This window comes from Xyrauchen texanus, chromosome 50 (genome assembly GCF_025860055.1).
Source record: "Xyrauchen texanus isolate HMW12.3.18 chromosome 50, RBS_HiC_50CHRs, whole genome shotgun sequence".
Taxonomy (NCBI): Eukaryota; Metazoa; Chordata; class Actinopteri; order Cypriniformes; family Catostomidae; genus Xyrauchen; species Xyrauchen texanus.
The window spans coordinates 10555553-10574339 of record NC_068325.1 but is presented as its reverse complement, the minus strand read 5'-3'; the positions used below and the strand labels follow the sequence as shown (position 1 = coordinate 10574339).

At 39.5% G+C, this 18787-nt stretch overlaps 1 protein-coding gene across 1 annotated transcript in view; it reads right to left on the bottom strand.

Annotated features, from left to right (window-relative positions):
• Window positions 1-538: 538 nt before the first annotated feature.
• crb1 (crumbs cell polarity complex component 1) overlaps window positions 539-18787 on the bottom strand; it is a gene marked incomplete at its 5' end in the record, with an annotated part of 31076 nt that continues 12827 nt past the window's right edge. The window contains 5 exon segments of the mRNA XM_052124238.1: window positions 539-958; window positions 10557-10683; window positions 12417-12539; window positions 12937-12981; window positions 16853-17777. Of these exon segments, the coding sequence (XP_051980198.1) occupies window positions 740-958; window positions 10557-10683; window positions 12417-12539; window positions 12937-12981; window positions 16853-17777 (1439 nt within the window).

Sequence of the window (18787 nt, the reverse complement as noted above, 5' to 3'; positions counted from 1 at the left end):
GCCTATAAGGGAAACCTCAATCATCGCAGTCTCGCGAGAGTCTAATATGACATTGTGTTTATTTTGGATTCCACAGAAAACCTAACCCTAATCTTGGTATCAGCAAATGCAACTCTCGCAAGACTTTCCCACATTGAAACTTCTAGATATGACCACTGAAAGAGGACACTTGCCGTAGAAGAAGAGTTTAAACTTAATTCTTCTATAGCACCCTTTGTGGCAACACTGAAAATGCAGTTGATACTTCCGTTGCCTTATGAGTTGCAGTCGGACACATTTTGAGGCACAAAATCAAGTATCTAAAGGCTTTCACATTCATGTACAGAACGCTTCAGGCCTTACCTGATGCTTGAAACTTGTAATGTCGTACCTGGTTAGGACCGAGTGTTAAAGACATTAATGTTCAAGTTACTATGGTCAACAGCACTTCACAATTCAACAATCAATGAGTCTTCAAGCTTTCAGAGGTACATAAAACATTGATAGATGTTCATTACACATATAACCCCCCATAAATTAAACACCCATTATCTGGAAGATTGTCCAATCAAAAGTGATGATGATCTGTAAGACTTTGAGTTTGATAGCTGCCAAATCATCAATGAATAAAGAAGGCCTTCAAGCTCTTTGTCTTTAAGGCTTTATAGTCTCATGAATCTGTTGGTGATCTAGCCACAATCATAATATAACTACATGACTGGCTCATGTTGTTCAGAAGAAAAACAAAAAGGTTAACAGCTCAGATGAGTCTCTCCATGGGCGGAGGCTGCACAATGTTCCACATCTCCACCCGTGAGCCTTCTTTCTCTTGCCGGCTCGGGCTGTAGGTTCCACGTGTGGCACGTCGGTTGAGCGCCATCACCAAAGCCGTGGCCACACCGAAAAGAACCAACAACAGAACCACAGACACCAAACTGATGGACAGCAACAGGTCAGAGGTCACACTCGCTGTGTTCAGCTGGAGGAAAGAAAAGTGTCCGGAGTCAGAGATGGGATGCACAAATATACAATATAATATAGATTTTTTTTTCTAGCTGCTGCATTAAAGGCCTTCATTGTGTCATAAAAAAATATAGAATAATTAGTAGAGCCAATATACATCAATCAGCCACAACATTAAAACCACCCGCCTAATATTGTGTAGGTCCCCTTCATGCCTCCAAAACAGCTGGAGCTGTACAATTGTGATGAGAAGAATATCATCTCAGAATACTATTCTGAGGTACGGGTTGGTGCAGTTTTGGCAGCACGAGGGGGGCCTACACAATATTCTATATGTCCCCAATTCTCATAGGGACACAGTTTTTCTTGGTTGTTGGCAGATCAGATGTTCCAAGATTCTTGGATTATTCACAACAGTTCTTCTATCCATTTTGGCTGTCTCAATTGCTTCTGTCTCTTTATGTAATCTCAGACTGACTCAATGTTCAGTGGGGGACATGACATATGTTGCAGGGCTCCCTGTTCTTCTATTCTATTTGCTATAGAAGATTTTGTATTGTTTGGGAGTCTAAAATGTATATTTCATATTGGGACACACTAAAGTAGCAGATACAGTATAAAGAACCACCTTAAGAGAAGTGCTTTTGTGCAGACATTTGCACAGTACTGTATATGTGTATATATATATTATTTATTTATTTGCTGTTGCATTTATTTAGCATATTATTTATAAAAATGAATAGTGTGGAATTCCTGAACTAGGTCAAATAAAATATTCTCTAGATTTCTCTATATTATTTGATTATTATTATTTGTTCTGAATTTTTAATGTCATATTTCTTTTTTTTTTTTCAAGAGAATGTTTTTTTTTTATTTATTTATTTTACTGCTAGCGGTGAAATTTCCTGTAGTGTTTTTACTTGCTAGCAAAGTAGTTCCTGTAACTGGTAGAGCATGGTGCCAGCAATGCCAAGGTCATGGGTTCGATTCCCAGGGAACACCAAACTGTATACCTTGAATGCACTTTGGATAAAAGCATCTGCCAAATGCATAAAAGTAAAATGTTAATTAGCATGTTGTACCAGACTGCCACATGAAATGTATGTAATCTGAGGTATTTTCATTTTCTTTTTTTGCATTTGTCCATATTTTTATACACACACACACACACACACACACACACACACACACACACACACACACACACAGAGTCATTTGAAATAATTTAACCAAAAACTGTTAATTGTAGACATTAATTGTAACAGTGTTACATATTGACACATTTGGAGTGACCAAGAAATTGTGTACAATCTTAAACAATTTGTATTCATTTTATGTGATAATGTTTCATTTTACACGTTTCAAAATCATAAAAACTTGTATTTTCAGGTTTAAAATAGAGCATGAACTCCATATATTATTTTTAAACTATTTAGCAGTCAAGTACTGTGCATAGACAAGCTGGAATCTTTAATGAAAATTCCATTTCTTTTTTAATTCAACTAAAAAACAGTCATGTGTATATAGTGTCCTGAATCAGTAAACAATATATACCAGCAGACATGGCTTCTCACACACTGGCATAGATGGACTGATGTTCAGAACTAAAATTAGCTCATCCAACCAAACCCATCTGCTCTGACTCCATCTGTTGAAGCAACAGCGACAGGCAAGAAACTCACGGCCACCGAAACTCTGAGCTGAGCTCATCAACTGCTCTAACTGAAGGCAGTGTTTCATGTGTGAGAGAGAGACTGCCATACTTTTCAGCAGACAAACGACCCTGTCACTGAGATAAGCTTCTCCCGACATATTTCCCCCTCTCTCACAGACCTGCAACGATGCTGAGTTGCATTTCACACAGAACGTTGCTGCGCCTTTCTGCTGGCCAAGCACTATACTGTCACTCTGAAGACAAAAACTTTCCCTGCAGACGTGGAACAGAACCACAGACCCACGGATTCCTCACGCTGAGACACATTTATGCTTCAGCAGTCAAATACTGCGCTTTAGAACTGTGCTAGCTTTCCTGTTGCATGATTTACGACTCACCTCTGCATAAATGTTCTAGTTTTGAAGGTATTGCATTAGTAATTCAACTGAAGTCTAAAATATTTTGTTTCTCAGATCAGGCAAGGATAGTTCATCTAGATGAAACATTGAGCGTATCTACATTCATGATCTTACACAAATTATGCTTAATTAGCCCACATTGATAAGATAATCTAAATGCCTTAAATGGCTTTCCTTTATCGGAGTGAGGTCATAAACAGAATTGGTTTATGTATAAACCAATCGGCTCACATATATTTTTGTCCATTACCCTTATTAGGCGTTGCATAAACACCTTTGTTGGCTTTCTTTCTGGCTTATCCAGTATCAGCAGAGATTAACTCGATGATTTCAAATCTGATGTAAACACTGTTTTCTTGCATTCTTCTTTTATGCACTGACATATTTCCTGTTAAAACAGGAAGCTGGGACAGGACATATTTAAGACCTATTTTAAGTAGCCAATAGCCTTTAGGTTACGTCACAGCCCCTAAAAACCATGATGAGCTACTTGCTATTGCTACTCAGATACAATTGGTATAAGGGAGAGCATTATATATTTATTTTTTTTGACAAAAATTTGTAAAAGATGAGTCACTAATATTTTTTATAAATAATTGTGGAAGATAAGGACTACAAGTAAATTTGTAATCTAATGTTTTTTATGTTTCACTGGCTGATAGAACAGTCTTGGACTGATCATACAAAAGCAAACGTTTTTCATTAACAGTTGCCATTGTAGAAATACCCTGTTCACTAGGGCAGTACCGTACTGGTATAGGAATCGAGTTTGATACTGCGCTCGGGTACTTGTAATCATGTCCGTAAAAATGCTCCAATAACAAAAAACGATACCATCTGACGATTTCATTACGTAAAAATTAAACGGATAAATTGAAGTCGTGATCCCTTACAAAAAAATCTAGAGTTTTTGCAAACTAGCCGCAAACATATTTGACGCTCATTATTTTCACATGCAAATACTTGTGATTAACTGCTGATGTTTGCAGCTCTTAAACAGTAGTGGTAAACCTGCAGCAAACCTTTGGCAACAATAGACAATAGGCCACAAAGCGAATTTGCATGTGAATATAATCAGTAGTTTGCAGCAATTTGCCATGAACTCTTGATTTTTGAAAGGGAAGTCCTAGTGTGATTATTAAACCGCAAAGGCTGCAATTTTATGAGATAAAAATATAGTTTGCATGTGCTGCATGCTTTTAAAGTATTTAGATCTTGTTTTATTGCTGCCTTCATGCTATCAGAATTATCCTACTTTCTACTTCTGGAGTGGTAATTACAAGTATTTCACATTCAAGTGCTTTGTTGACAGAAAGAACAGGAAACATGGACAACACCAGATTTATTCATACATATTTCTTGAGGAACTTTTATTTTGACACCATAATACATATTACTCATTTAGCTTGCTGACGAAAATTGCATTTGAGTGCAAATGTACATCATAATAATATAATAATGGCTCTATTGTCACACATTATACATAATTGTTTTTGCATATATACAGTGAAATTATTTTTTTCATATATCCCAGCTAAGCTGGGGTCAGTGCGCAGGGTCAGCCATGATACAGCGCCCCTGGAGCAGATAGGGTCAAGGGCCTTGCTCAAGGGCCCAACAGTGGTGTCTTGGCAGTGTTGGGGCTTAAACCCCCGACCTTCTGGTCAGTAACCCAGAGCCTTAACTGCTGAGCCACCTCTGCCCAAAAGGTTTATGATATACATACAGTAAATGAATATGACTGAAATTTCAAGTGCTAACAATTAACTATATTTAGAAAAAATTCTAAATTTTGTCATTCACAACAGAAATCGTACTCTCCTACACCATCTTGAAAGTTTATGACTCCTCACATCTCAGAAACACTCAAAATGATCTCGTAATAACAACTTGAGGTCATTCATGTGCAAATTCAGAGTTGGAAACGCATATTTCCAATCATTCCAATTGCATGTGAAGGCAGCATGAGAATGTTTGAATGTAAATGTGAAGCTGGCTGCTCATAGCAAGGAGCTCTAAAACACAATAATGATCATCATACGCTATGTTTGTAGCAGATGAACGGCAAGCAGAATGCTAATTCAGTATGTAGCATGCAGCACATACAGAGAATGCATATGTATTTAATGAAATGGCAGCTTTTAGTGGTTAAATAATTACAGCGGGTCACATAGCGACCTTCTTTTCTGGAGGTGAGAAGCTACCATCAAAACACACAGAAATGGGAAGGACTTCAAAATAAAAGCTAAATTTAAATGGAAAACAGTACAACATAAATATATCACTACTACTAATAATGGTAACACTTTACAATAAGGTTACATTTGTTAACATTAGTTAACACTATTAGTTAACATGAACTAACAATGAACAATTGTATTTTTATTAACTAACATTAACAAAGATGAATAAATGATGTAAAAACATTAGTTAATGCATTAGGTATCATGAACAAACTATTAACTATAAGTTAACGAATGGAACCTTATTGTAGTGTTACCATAATAATAATATTAATAATAAATCAATAGTAATTGTATTCATTTTAAGCAATATCTCACATCTGTGATGCTCTGACGATCAAATTTAAACAGTTGAATATGGAATATATATATATAAAAACAGGTATCGCATCGAGTACCGAAAAGAAAGTCAGTACTCCTATTCGTTCTCCAAAAAATGATATTGAGTAGGCATGTCATAAAATCGGCACATTATTTTATTGATATATTCGATATATTAACATAAGCTGACATTTAAATAAAAAGCCTAATTTGTGTGCTTTCCAATTCTCTCACTTGGCCTTGTTTCATGTAGTCTGGCGTAATAGGGTTGGGAGACCAAGAGATTTATATAATATTCACTGAGAAGCGGATAGGGCACAGGTCTCACAACACAGGACGTATTGATGCAATACAGGTGGCAGTTGTGGATACACAAAAGTTACAATGGTTTTTGTATTTCTTCAAGAATGAACAAAGTGACGTTGATGAGTTTGCAGGTTAGTGTATGAAACTGGTGTAACTATACGATCAGAAATCATTATGCAGTTTTTTTATATGTAGCTTTAAATAGGTTTCATTCAAGTTGTCAAACCACAAAACGACATACTTGTAACTGAAAATATATTGTGTAGGTTAAATAAAAGATACATATACACAATATAAATAATCTTTGTCCTTTGACAATGATTTGGGTCTAGTTTCATGGAAATCTGTGCGAGTTGAGCTCCGTGGCGCTGCAGAATTTTGAGCAGCCCAATTTTAGAATGTGCCATGTCATCTGCTAGACGTTGTGCGACCCCCTTTATTTTACCCAGCTGCTCATAATTTACTGAAGCGGTGTTGAGAAATTAGTTTGAAGAGACAAAGACACAATAGTGCAGTGAGCAGCACTATTTATTTCTGAATAAACATGTTCATCTGGAACATTTTCTGATTATCGTTGTTTGAAAAATGCATCGATCCCAAGCCTCATATCGAGACATCCCTACTTTTCACAGGCATATTTTTCACCAACAACCAAAAATTGTTATAGGGAAGTTACCAAGACAAAGTGAGTAGAATTAAGCTGATTATGTGACAACATGAGATGACCAAGCTCCATGTAAAAGAAATCAGCTGTTATTAGGCACTGATATGTTTGGGGTCTTCATCCCAAGAGAGTGAACAATATTTTAAACATCTGACCAAAGTTTTGTTTATATCTAGGTGTGAAGAAAAAATGACTTTGTTCACTGTTGTGTAAGGTAACAGCAGAGTTCAGAGAACGTAATATGTCTTAGCATGAGATAAGAACCTCTCACCAGCATCTATCCTGTTAGGCAGGATTAACTAAGTGGAAAGTGGCTATCTTTAACCCACATACTAGCACCCTGCTTGCAAGTTAAAAGTTACACATCAGGACATCTTGGGGAGGTTGGACTTTGTTGTGCTTTTGCACAATTTTGGTCACAATCACCATTCCACCAAGGCACTTGCAGGTTCCCAGACTTTTCTAGGGGGAATGACCCTAGCCTTCACCCTCCGATCCAACAGGTCCCAAATGTGCTCAATGGGATTGAGATCCGGGCTCTTCGCTAGCCATGACAGAACACTGACTTTCCTGTCTACTAGGAAATCACGCACAGAACGAGCAGTATGGCTGGTGGCATTGTCATGCTGGAGGGTCATGTCAGGATGAGCCTGCGGGAATGGTTCCACATGAGGGAGGATGATGTCTTCCCTGTAATGCACAGCATTGAGATTGCCTGCAATGACAACAAGCTCAGTCTGATGATGCTGTGACACACCGCCCCAGACCATGACAGACCCTCCATCTCCAAATCGATCCCGCTACAGAGTACAGGCCTCAGTTTAACGCTCATTCCTTCAACGATATATGCGAGTCCGACCATCAGCCCTGGTGAGACAAAACCATGACTCGTCATTGAAAAGCACTTTTTGCCAGTCCTGTCTGGTCCAGCGAAGGTGGGTTTGTGCCCGCAGGCGACGTTGTTGCCGGTGATGTCTGGTAAGGACCTGCCTTACAACAGGCCTACAAACCCTCAGTCCAGCCACTCTCAGCCTATTGCGGACAGTCTGAGCACTGATTTAGGGATTGTGTGTTCCTGGTGTAACTTGAGCAGTCCTGTACATCCTGTACCTGTCCCGCAGGCGTGATATTCAGATGTACCAATCCTGTGCAGGTGTTGTTACACATAGTCTGTGCCACTGCGAGGACGATAAGATGTCCTTCCTGTCTCCCTGTAGCGCTGTCTTAGGCGTCTCACAGTACAGACATTGCAATTTATTGCCCTGGACACATCTGCAGTCCTCATGCCTCCATGCAGCATGCCTAAGGCACGTTCACGCAGATGAGCAGGGACCCAGGGCATCTTTCTTTTGGTGTTTTTCCAGAGTCAGTAGAAAGGTCTCTTTAGTGTCCTACGTTTTTATAACTGTGACCTTAATTGCCAACCATCTGTCAATAAGCTGTTAGTATCTTAACAACCGTTCCACAGGTGCATGTTCATTAATTGTTTATGGTTCATTGAACAAGCATGGAAAACATTGTTTATACCCTTTACAAAAAAGATCTGTAAAGTTATTTGGATTTTTACAAAATTATGTATTCTGAAATTATGTGTCCTGAAAAAGGGACGTTTCATTTTTTGCTGAGTTTATATATATTTTTCAGTCTTCAAACATTTTTTGTATTTTTCTTTGGGTTATACCATTTGACACCTGAACATGCCATAAAAATGTTAAATTATCTAAAACATCCTGCTCACAATGTTGAGATCCCCTGCTTTATCACCAATGTCCTTTTTGGCTCAAAACAGCCCTCAGTGAGACTCCAACAAGTATACTGTCATTACTTTAGGAGAAAAAAACTTTCAGACTTTCCCAGTATACACTTTTTGCCTGGTTTCAACATCCTATGATGTCAGGATTACACAAAAATTGCTGACTCAACACACCTGCCATGGGTTTTTCAGTGCAGCTACATCTTTGTTATGTCTGTCACCTCAAGTTTAGTGAGTCTGTCTATCACAATGTGGCAACATTCTTCAAAACCTTCATGATGTGCCATTGGCACAGTCAATGTCTCTGTATATGTAATGACAGAGGAAAGACAGCTAATCAAATCCGACAGAGAACAAAAAACAGATCGGGGATGGATAATATGGAGAGAAATGTTTTATTTGAAGACAGACAATCATCTACAGACAGAGACAATGTACACAATCTGGTCATGAGCGCTAACATAGAAATGAACAGACAGATTAACACATGACAAAAGAGCACAAACTACTGAACAACGTTGAGTGGGGCATTGCGAGTTTAAATATATAGCAAAACATTACAGAAGAAGTAAAAATGTGATTTTAAGATACTTAAGTGAAGAGCGTTGATCAATATTGTTGAGTGTAAATGAAAATGAAATTGATGGAAATAAATACTAAGAAAGGAGCTAACGGAAAAGACAGGAGACAAACAAACAAACAAACAAAAAACAAACACGTTAAAGGGATAGTTCGCCCAAAATTGAAAATTATCTCATCGTTTACTCACCCTTATACCATCCCAGATGTGTATGACATTTTTAAGACAAATTAAGATTTTTAGAAGAATATCTCAGCTGTGTAGGTCCTTTTAACACAAGTGAATGGTGACCAGACCTTTCAAGCTTCAAAAATCACACAAAGGCAGCATACAAGTAATTCATACAACTTCGGTGCTTAAATCAATGTCTTTAGAAGTGATATGATAGGTCTGGGTGAGAAACAGATCAATATTTAAGTCCCTTTATACTATAAATTTTGGCTTTCAGTTTCTGAAAGTGAAAGTGGAGATTTGTAGTAAAAAAGGACTTAAATATTGATCTATTTTTTAACCCAAATTGATGGCATCGCTTCAGAAGACATACAGTTTTAAACCACTGGAGTCGTATGGATTACATTAATGCTGCCTTTATAGGCTTTTTTTGAGCTTCAAAGTTCTGGTCACCATTCACTTGCATTGAAAGGACCTACAGAGCTGAGATATTTTTCTAAAATTCCTTGAGTTCAGCTGAAAAAAGACTCAGGGATGGCACGGGAGTAAGCAAATGATGAGAGAATTTTCATTTTTGGGTGAACTATCCCTTAAAAATATAATTTTTATAGACAAGTCTTTGGAATAACGATAACCATTTTCTCAGAAACGTAAGAAATGTACTTAATCTCTTCTGTGAAGTTGATGTGTAATAATTCAAGATTAAAGTAGTAGTATTGTTATTGAAATATACAAACTCTTCCCTGAAATCAGACTACCATTGTCCAAAGAGAAACTTTGAATTAAGAATCATTTGAAATACTGTCAAGGAATAACATGTTTTCATTGACAGATGTGCTGCCTGGAACATTTGCACTTATGAAAACTGTCATTTTAAGGCACAGAGTGGTTACTTTGATTTATCAAAGAGGCTGGTACAATAAATATGCAGTATATTTGAGTCCATGCATATATTTTTCCAATTCAGTACATGTTGTATTGCTTTTCTATTAGAGTGACTTAAAATTAGTGTTATGAATCCAGATTTCATAACATATTCCTGAGACAATTAATCAGAATTTAATATCATCTGCATATGTACTGTATGTTCAATGACAATGAATATCGTTTTAAATATTATATAAAATAACTTACTTTAAAGTAGGAAAAAAGCATGGTATATATACCATTGATAATACAATCTGCAGAAACATCTGACTGCACATATTACTTACAGTAAGGTGTTTTTAGTTGTGAAGCAGACCAACTTTTCCAAATCAGTTCTCCATTCTACTCTTAAATGTCTACTAAAGCTTCAATTGACACCCAATTGTCAGTGGATTTCAATTGAACAGATGTGGAAGAAAGGTTCCTTAGCCACACCTCCCAACTCCACCCACCCCTTTATTCATTGTCACCCCAATCTACCTCAGGCTCATCGTCCATTCGCAGAATGAGGTAGGAGAGAAACTGGAAGAGGTTTTGCCAAAACAAAGCCGCCATGTAAAAGTAAAGGTCGCTTACGTCGACTTCACAGGTCTCTCCGGCGAAGGTCATTTCACAGACACATTGGAACTTGTTGACCATATTCTGGCAGTAGCCACCATTCAAGCAAGGGTTGGATTTACATTCGTCAAGTTCAAGCTCACACCTAAGTGACAAATATAAATGATAGTAAAAAAAAAATTCAGTACACATATTATAACAATCTTTATAAAATAGACAGTTTAGGATAGTTCTGATTGGTTAAAGGATTAGTTGTTTCAAAAAGATCATTGTTTACTAATTCCTGTGTTGTTATAACCCTATATGACTCTTTCTTTTTCTTAACACACAGGGAGAAATTGTGAAAAATTTTGCGCTCAAGTGATGTCATGTTATGATGTTATGGTGACCATCTCTTCAATCTTCAAAATAATGCAAAAGTATAAATCAGAAGTCTAATAAATTATTCCATGAGACCCATGATTGTTATGAAAGCATACGATAAAATTTGGTGAGAAAAAAAAAATTAATATAATGTATTATTTAGTGAAAATATTCATTGACCATTGACCTCCTGTGTGCGTTCATGATAGGGCACGAGAGCAACATGTCACGCAGTCCCCTCGCGTCATTGGTGTGTTCAAGTGAAACGTTTTGCACTTACATGTCTGAAGTACTCGGCAATCAAACTTTAGCATAGAGGAGGCTACAGGCAGCCACAGTCACGCCGCGTCCTAAACTGATGGCAAACGGCGCATGATAAAAGGTATATTTTATATGCTAATCAGAGTTACCAGCTGGTTAGGACAGTTTTTGTCCTAACTAGCCATGACGAACAACGTTACATTCTATCGATCGCTTGTTTTCTATTTTCTGCCTCTCATGGATAACTCCATCTGCTGTGAACTGACTCTCAAAAAAATAAGGCTGTGTCACAGTCACCATGTGTCCTAGGAGTCTTATTTCGAAGTGGTTTTCATCCTGTCTTCTGTTTCCCCCCGGACTATGTTTCCCAGAATGCACTGCCCATCATCACAGCCACCTGTTCTCCATTCCCTCACCAGCACCTTGTGCATTTATACCTTCTAGCTCAGGTCCATCCTTGTCAGTTCTTGTTCGTTGTTAGTTGTAGCACAGTTTATGTTAACCCCAACGACTGTCTTGTTTTGTAAACTAAGTCGACTTGACAATATAAATAATAGTTTAATGATAAACTTAAAAGACAACACAAACACACACATGACGGACATGTCCGTTAACGATCTCTCTCTCCCGCACGATCCTCTGCAGTCGACCTTTATCCCTCAGAGGCTTGATTAGCCTAATACGGGACCGGGTGTGTAGGATCACGACCTGGCCCCGCCCTCCGCCCTGCCACATTCCTCCCTCGTTCTCTCACATCTTGCCCCGGTGCAGCTCAAGAGTGTGCACCCCGTCTGTTCGCCGAGGGCAACCCAAAACCAACCAGCGCCCCGCCCCAATCCAGATGTTGTAACACCATAAACTGCCATTGTATGACATCACTAAGCACAACAATTTTCACAATTTCTCCCTTTGTGTTAAGAAAAAGAAAGAAAGTCATATAGGGTTATAACAACACTGGGATGAGAAAATTAATAGAATTTTCATTTTTGGGTGAACTATCCCTTTAATAGATCATTCCATTTGTGCTAAAATACACAATATAACAGCTATATTGCATATTTTTACAATATAGCATTGCCTCATTTTTGCTTACATTATACATTCACATTTGCTTAATTATTAATTTTTATTAATATTACTTTTTGAATATAAATGCATTGAAAACCCTGTTATTATGAGCTGAAATATGACAATGAAATTCTTTAAAACACATTTCTGTGAATGTATGAACAAAGAAAGTAGAGGAATAATCACCAGTGACCCGAAAACCCAGGAAGGCAGTCACACATCATGTAGGTCTCAGAACAGTTCCCCCCATTGAAACATGTGTAGTTCCTCTGTTCATCACCACAGATGGACACTGGGAGCTTGGGGGCTCTGGGGACGTGGAGGATGAGGAAGAAGAAAGAAGCAAAACAGATGATGAAGAAGCCATCCTCTCCTTTTGATGACTATGTAAGAGGCTACTATCTGCACCCCCCACTTCTTTCTCCAGCACAAAAGAGGATTTGCCCATGATCAGAATAATGAAATTAGCATGTGAATGGACCTTTGACCACAATACAAAGAGAATACACTAAAGTGACCCCTTATATGGATTAACATACAGCTAATATGAAGACCCCCATTGGTATGGACAAAGTGTTATGATATGACAAGTCTTAGGCAAGAAAATGTGGCTTAGTGTAACTGATTTAATTCTACAGAGACAATTTGGAAGAAAGAAAGAAAGAAAGAAAGAAAGAAAGAAAGTCAATAGCAAAACAACACTTACATGCTCCTGACAACCACGTACCATGGAGCCTCTTGAATCTGAATGCTGTTGTGAGAGAGAGGGAGTAGGAAAGAGACAAACAAACAGCAACCATCATTCTTCTTGAGATTTTTTTTTTTAAGCAAAACTTTACAACATAGATCTCTCTAACTCTGTAGTAGGGAAAAGATAGATATATTATGTCTCAAGGCTGCCTGCAAGGCAGTTTCAAAGGAGTGCTATGAAGCAGTCTGGCAACAAAACATGTTTATGAGATAAATGGCTGCAGACTTGCCACCCTGAAGGCCTAACGCAACCACTGGAGGATGGGCACTCTCGGCAGAAACTATTATTACCATTACAGATTTTAAATGACAAGTGGCAAAAGACACATCAACACACTAATACTAGCAAAAGAACACCATAAAAGCAATTATATGATTTGCATTGCCTTCATAACAAACCAGTCCCTTAGGGTTCTTGATTCATTCAAGTCGCTTTGTTTCGTTGATGGCAACTGTTGTGTGCGGTTTGGACTGTTTCATTGTACAAAGAGTACATTTCTGTTTTGCATTCCATTTTTTTTAACAGTGTAGCTTCATGAAACTAGCAATGTTTTTTAAAAAACAGGTTTATTTCTAAGACATGTTTCTTCTTGGCTTGGTTTGATGTTGTTTAGAAGGAACAAACACTATTCCTTCAAGATGCTTTTGTGTATTGCTTTGCTGTAGAAGCCTCAAATTAGGCCTTTGGATGCACACAAATGCACAAAGTAGGCTTAACTTAGACAATAACTCCTAAACCAACTAGATTTTTACATTTCTTGTGGTGCTTACATGTGCAAAACTTGTTGCAACAATATTTGGGTGTTATGTGTGGTTGCTTCCTAACCTAAGTCAAAAGTTTGAAAATGCATTCATTTCACTACATTTATGCCTCTCATCCACATGGATGCAGGACACCCAAACAAAAGAAGATACAACACAGTTGTTAATTCTGAAAAGTTGCTTCTGAAAATGGTCTTTCAGGCGGCTCACTATAATCCGATGGTGGGTCACTTAGGGCAAGATATGACACTGAACCGTCTCATGGCCCACTTTTATTGAACAGGTATTCACAGGAATGTACGCAAGTGGTGTGCGACATTTTGCGAATGTCATTTGGTGAATCCCCCAGCCACCCTAAAAGTGCCATTGCGCCCTCTTCCTTTCATTGAGGTTCCCTTCAAAAGAATTGCCATGGACCTTGTCGGCCCATTAGAACGGACGGCATGGTGGCATCGGTTTGTATTAGTCTTGGTGGATTATGCAACTGGGATCTTTATGAACTATTGGGGATTAAGTCAATTCACACCATCCTCAGATGGACAGCCTGGTTGAACGATTTACTCAGACCCTTAAAAACATGGTTCGGAAGTTCTTACACAAAGACAAGTGAAATTGGGATAAGTGGCTAGAACCCATGTTATTTACTCTATGGCTGTAAGCCTTGGGCGTCTTAGACATTCTAAGGGAAAATTGGGAGGAGGGACCTTCAGAATTTAAATTGAAATTCAATAAGTTCTGGACCTGAGAGCAAAACTCCACACATTGGAGCAACTAAAACAGGAGAATTTGCTCCAGGCCCAGGAATGGCAATCCCGGCTGTATAACAGGGGCACTTAGCTACGATAATTCTCACAGGGAGATAAGGTCCTCGTGTTATTACCCATATCATACTCTAAATTATTGGCCAAGTGGCAAGGGCCCTTTGATGTCACGCGATGAGTTGGGTAAATGAACGGATAGAGGTGGAGCATGGCAAATTTACAACCTGAATCTCTAAAAATCGTGGAGAGAGGTGGTACCCATTGCTTTGGCGATGGTCTTTCTAGAGAGGGTGTAGCTAGGACCAGAGGTGGACATAAAAACCACCCATCAAACCACCCCAGTCCCCTGAGGAGACCACCTCTCCCTAGTCAATTATTTCGCCAGGTTGCAAAAGGAGTTTTCTGACATATTTTCACATCTACCCAGTTGTCCAAACCTCAGAGAACACCACATTTAAATGACCCTGGGAATGATGGTACATTTCCACCCCTATCGGTTACCAGAACACAAGAAAAAAGGTGGTCTGGAAAGAACTTGCTGCCATGCTTGATATGGGGGTAATCGAAGAGTCCCACAGTGACTGGTCCAGCCCAGTGGTCTTGGTCCCTGAGGCTGACAGGTCGGTCCGGTTTTGTGTGGACTATAGAAAAGTTAACGTGGTGTCTAAATTCGATGCGTACCCAATGCATTGACAAACTGCTCGATCGGTTCAGTGTGGCTCGCTTTTATTCGACACTAGATTTAACAAAGGGCTATTGGCAGTGCTCTTGATTCCCATGTCCCAAGAAAAAACTGCCTTTTCAACTCTGTTTGGGTTACACCAATTTGCTACACTTCCTTTCAGTTTGTTTGGGGCTCGGCTACATTTCAGCGACTCATAGACAAAATTCTCCTCATGCACACCGCATATGCCACGTCTATCTAGATGATATTATTATTTATATTAATGGTTGTCAGTGGCATATTCAGCACCTGAGGGCCATCCTGAGATCGCTGAGAATCACAGCGAATCTGAGGAATTGTACAATTAAATGGGGGTACGGTATCTGGGTTTCCACTTGGGTCATGGACAAGTGCATCCCCAAATTGATAAGACAGCAGCCACACAGTCCGCGATCCAAGTCCAACAAGGAGGTGAGACAGTTCCAAGGAACACCAGATCTGGTCCAGTGGATGGAGCTGTGCCAACAGGCATTTACTCAAGTGAAATCTGCATTCTGTGGCAGGCCACTCTTGCATTCTCCTGACTTCTCTCTCCCTTTTGTGTTACATACAGACGCATTGGACAGGGGGTTGGGGGGCATATTATCCCAGGAGGGGGAGGAGCACCCCATGATGTACATTAGTCAGAAGCTCTCAGTGCGAGAGACGAAGTACAGCACAATAGAGAAGGAGTGTCTAGCTATCAAATGGGCAGACCTCACCCTCCTGAAACTACCTGCTTGGATGGGCATTCACCCTCTGTTCGTACCATGTCCCGCTCCAATGGCTGCACCGCATGAAGGATACCAACACGTGGATCATTCGCTGGTATCTGGCACTTCAGCCCTTTAAGTTTGAGGTGGTCCACAGGCCTGGGGCGCAGATGGCTTTTGCTGATTTCCTCTCTCGGAATGGGGGGAGTCGGGGGCAGGCCGGACGGTCCCCGGCCTGAGTCAGGCTGTGGGGGTATGTGGATGTGGATGCGCCGATCTGTGGAAAGCTGAATGGTTAAGGATTTACACCTGTGCAAACAGCTGTTTGTGTTTTCAGTGAGCTGTGGCGGAGATAAAAGGGTAGGAGATGGCGGCAGAAGGAAAAGACAGTCTTCACCTGTGTGTGTGGTTTTTGAGTGCTTCTCTGAAACGCGAATACTGTTTGTAAATAAAGACTGTCCTGTTTGAAAGGAGAGTGCTGTCTTCCACTTCCTCATTCCCTGGATTTGCTACAATGCTATTTAAGTCAGAGTAAAACTGACTAAAATGAAAGAATATGACATAAATGAATATTGACTCATTTTAAAATTGAATTTTTAATCAAAAGATTAAACTATGACTAAAACAAAAAACTGTGTAAATTAAGACTGGCCGTAGCTTCATGTCTACCCACTACTTTAAATTTGATGGGTGAGGCACTGACAAAAGACAGTCATAGTGACTCTGTAATGCATTGGCATTATGAAACCACATGCCTTTTTTGGCAGTTTTTACAAATTGAATACGCTAAAAATCACATTACCACAAAGAACATATGCACTGAGTGAAAACACTGGACTGTAATCGTGGAACACTTCACATTGAGAAAAAAGGTTTATATAATGAAATCAAGTCACCTGCTTAAAACGCATTCGAATTACAAGTTAGACTCACGTGCAACGTGGCCCGGTAAAACTCTCGGGGCAGAGGCAGGAATAGCTGTTTATGCCATGCAAGCAGGTTCCTCCATTAGCACACTTTTGCCCTGAACAGACATCCTTTTTCTCCTCGCAATTAGTGCCGGTGTAGCCACTCTCACATGTGCAGTTGTACGTAAGACCATGCACACTGCAGTAGCCATGGTGGCAGGGGTTGGAAGCGCAGGTGTCTGTGTTCAGCTCACAGTGATTGCCGACCCAGCCTGGCAGACAGAAGCAGTTGAAGATGTTGAAGAGATCCTCACAGATGCCCCCATGTAGGCAAGGGTTAGGTTCACACACTACCTCACCAACACATCCGGTCTGGACAGGTACCTCAGATATCTTTTGGAACTTCTCTTTCTGTTTGCGTGGAAACCTTACTTCTGCGGGTCCATAATATGGAAGCACAATTCCACCAATTTCAACATTACTCAAACAACCAATCAGATTCCAGCTAGACTCGGGGCCCAATCCTCCCAGGAGAATATCTACGTTTTCTCGGAGGAAGTCCAAGTTTCCAGCCATGGAGTCGGACAATGTTGGCTCATCCTTTTCATTTAGGGGAACGAGGGTCCACTGTGAGCTGTTAGCCCAAGGATTGGCCATTAGAAGCTCCACAACATGCCACTCTCCATCAGCCACTGGCCTTGGACTGTATAGGGTCAGGGGTGAGAGAGGTGATGATGAGGAGAAGGAAGATCCACTGAGAAGCTCTAGGACCAGATAGCCATCCTGAATGGACACTGTGATGAAGTTTGGACCACTTTCTGCATGTAACACCGCTGCATTTCTTTTATGTGTACGGATGTTGAAAACAATGCTGGTGAGGTGGCGTGATATCATCCCATTCCCACGGTATACAAGAGTGGTGTTATCCTGAAAAGTCACATTTGTAATACCTGCATGAAACAGAGGCAAAAATAGTTTGCATTCATTTCTATAACAATTGTTAGACCACATGAAATCAAAAGTGAAGTTTTGTGGCTGTTCAGACTGAATGTGTTCTTGCGCTGAAAAAAGCAAGAAGCAGAGCAACAAATAGAACAGAATGCAGGTATCTCAAGATGTTTTTTTAACAGATGAAGTTAATTTTACCTTTACATAGCTTAAAATAATGTTGCGCTCCTGTGCAAGACATTGAAAAACAGCGAGACGCAGAGCAACAGCGTGGACTGAATGACCACTTAGTGTATGTTTTTTTGCGTCAAGGTAATCTATATGCTAGTTTACTCTTTAATGTTCATAAAATTCACTTTTAGCAGATATACGTAGTTAAATAATGGACCAAATAGATCTGCACTCATTAATTTGGGCTCAAAACAAGAATGTCCCTCCTAATACCACTTGCCTCTATCTAGAAATAGTAAGTAGCAAATAATGTTCATGTCTGTGACGTAAACTAAAGGCTATTGGCTATTTAAAAATCATCTAAGGCAGCCAGCACGGTACGTATGCTAATCCTCTTTTGTGCCATTTAATTAACAGATGATGGCACTGTCCTGAAGTTGGCGAGTCATTTAGCTTCTGGGAGCTTGATTAAATACATACTTGTGTTTTCGGTTAAAGTCAAATTACTGTATGCTGCAAGATGCTCTTCCTGAGCGCAGACTATGACTTGAGACTGAATCAAATGAATTAAAATGACAGACGGATGTAAACCATACTTAGTCCAATGCAGACTAATCCTACCATAAACAAATCTGCCCCTGAGGATCTAAATTGTGTAGGCATATTGTGAGATTAACAGGCAAGAGAGCAGTCTCTGAAACAATTATGGTCTGGCATTCAATAAAAATCTATTAATTTAGGCTGCCAACCAGGCTCAGTTTGGTATTATTCAATGATTCTTCCCACAATGGGGAGATCTATAATTATGTCTAAAGCATCACAAAAAATAACACATTGTTCA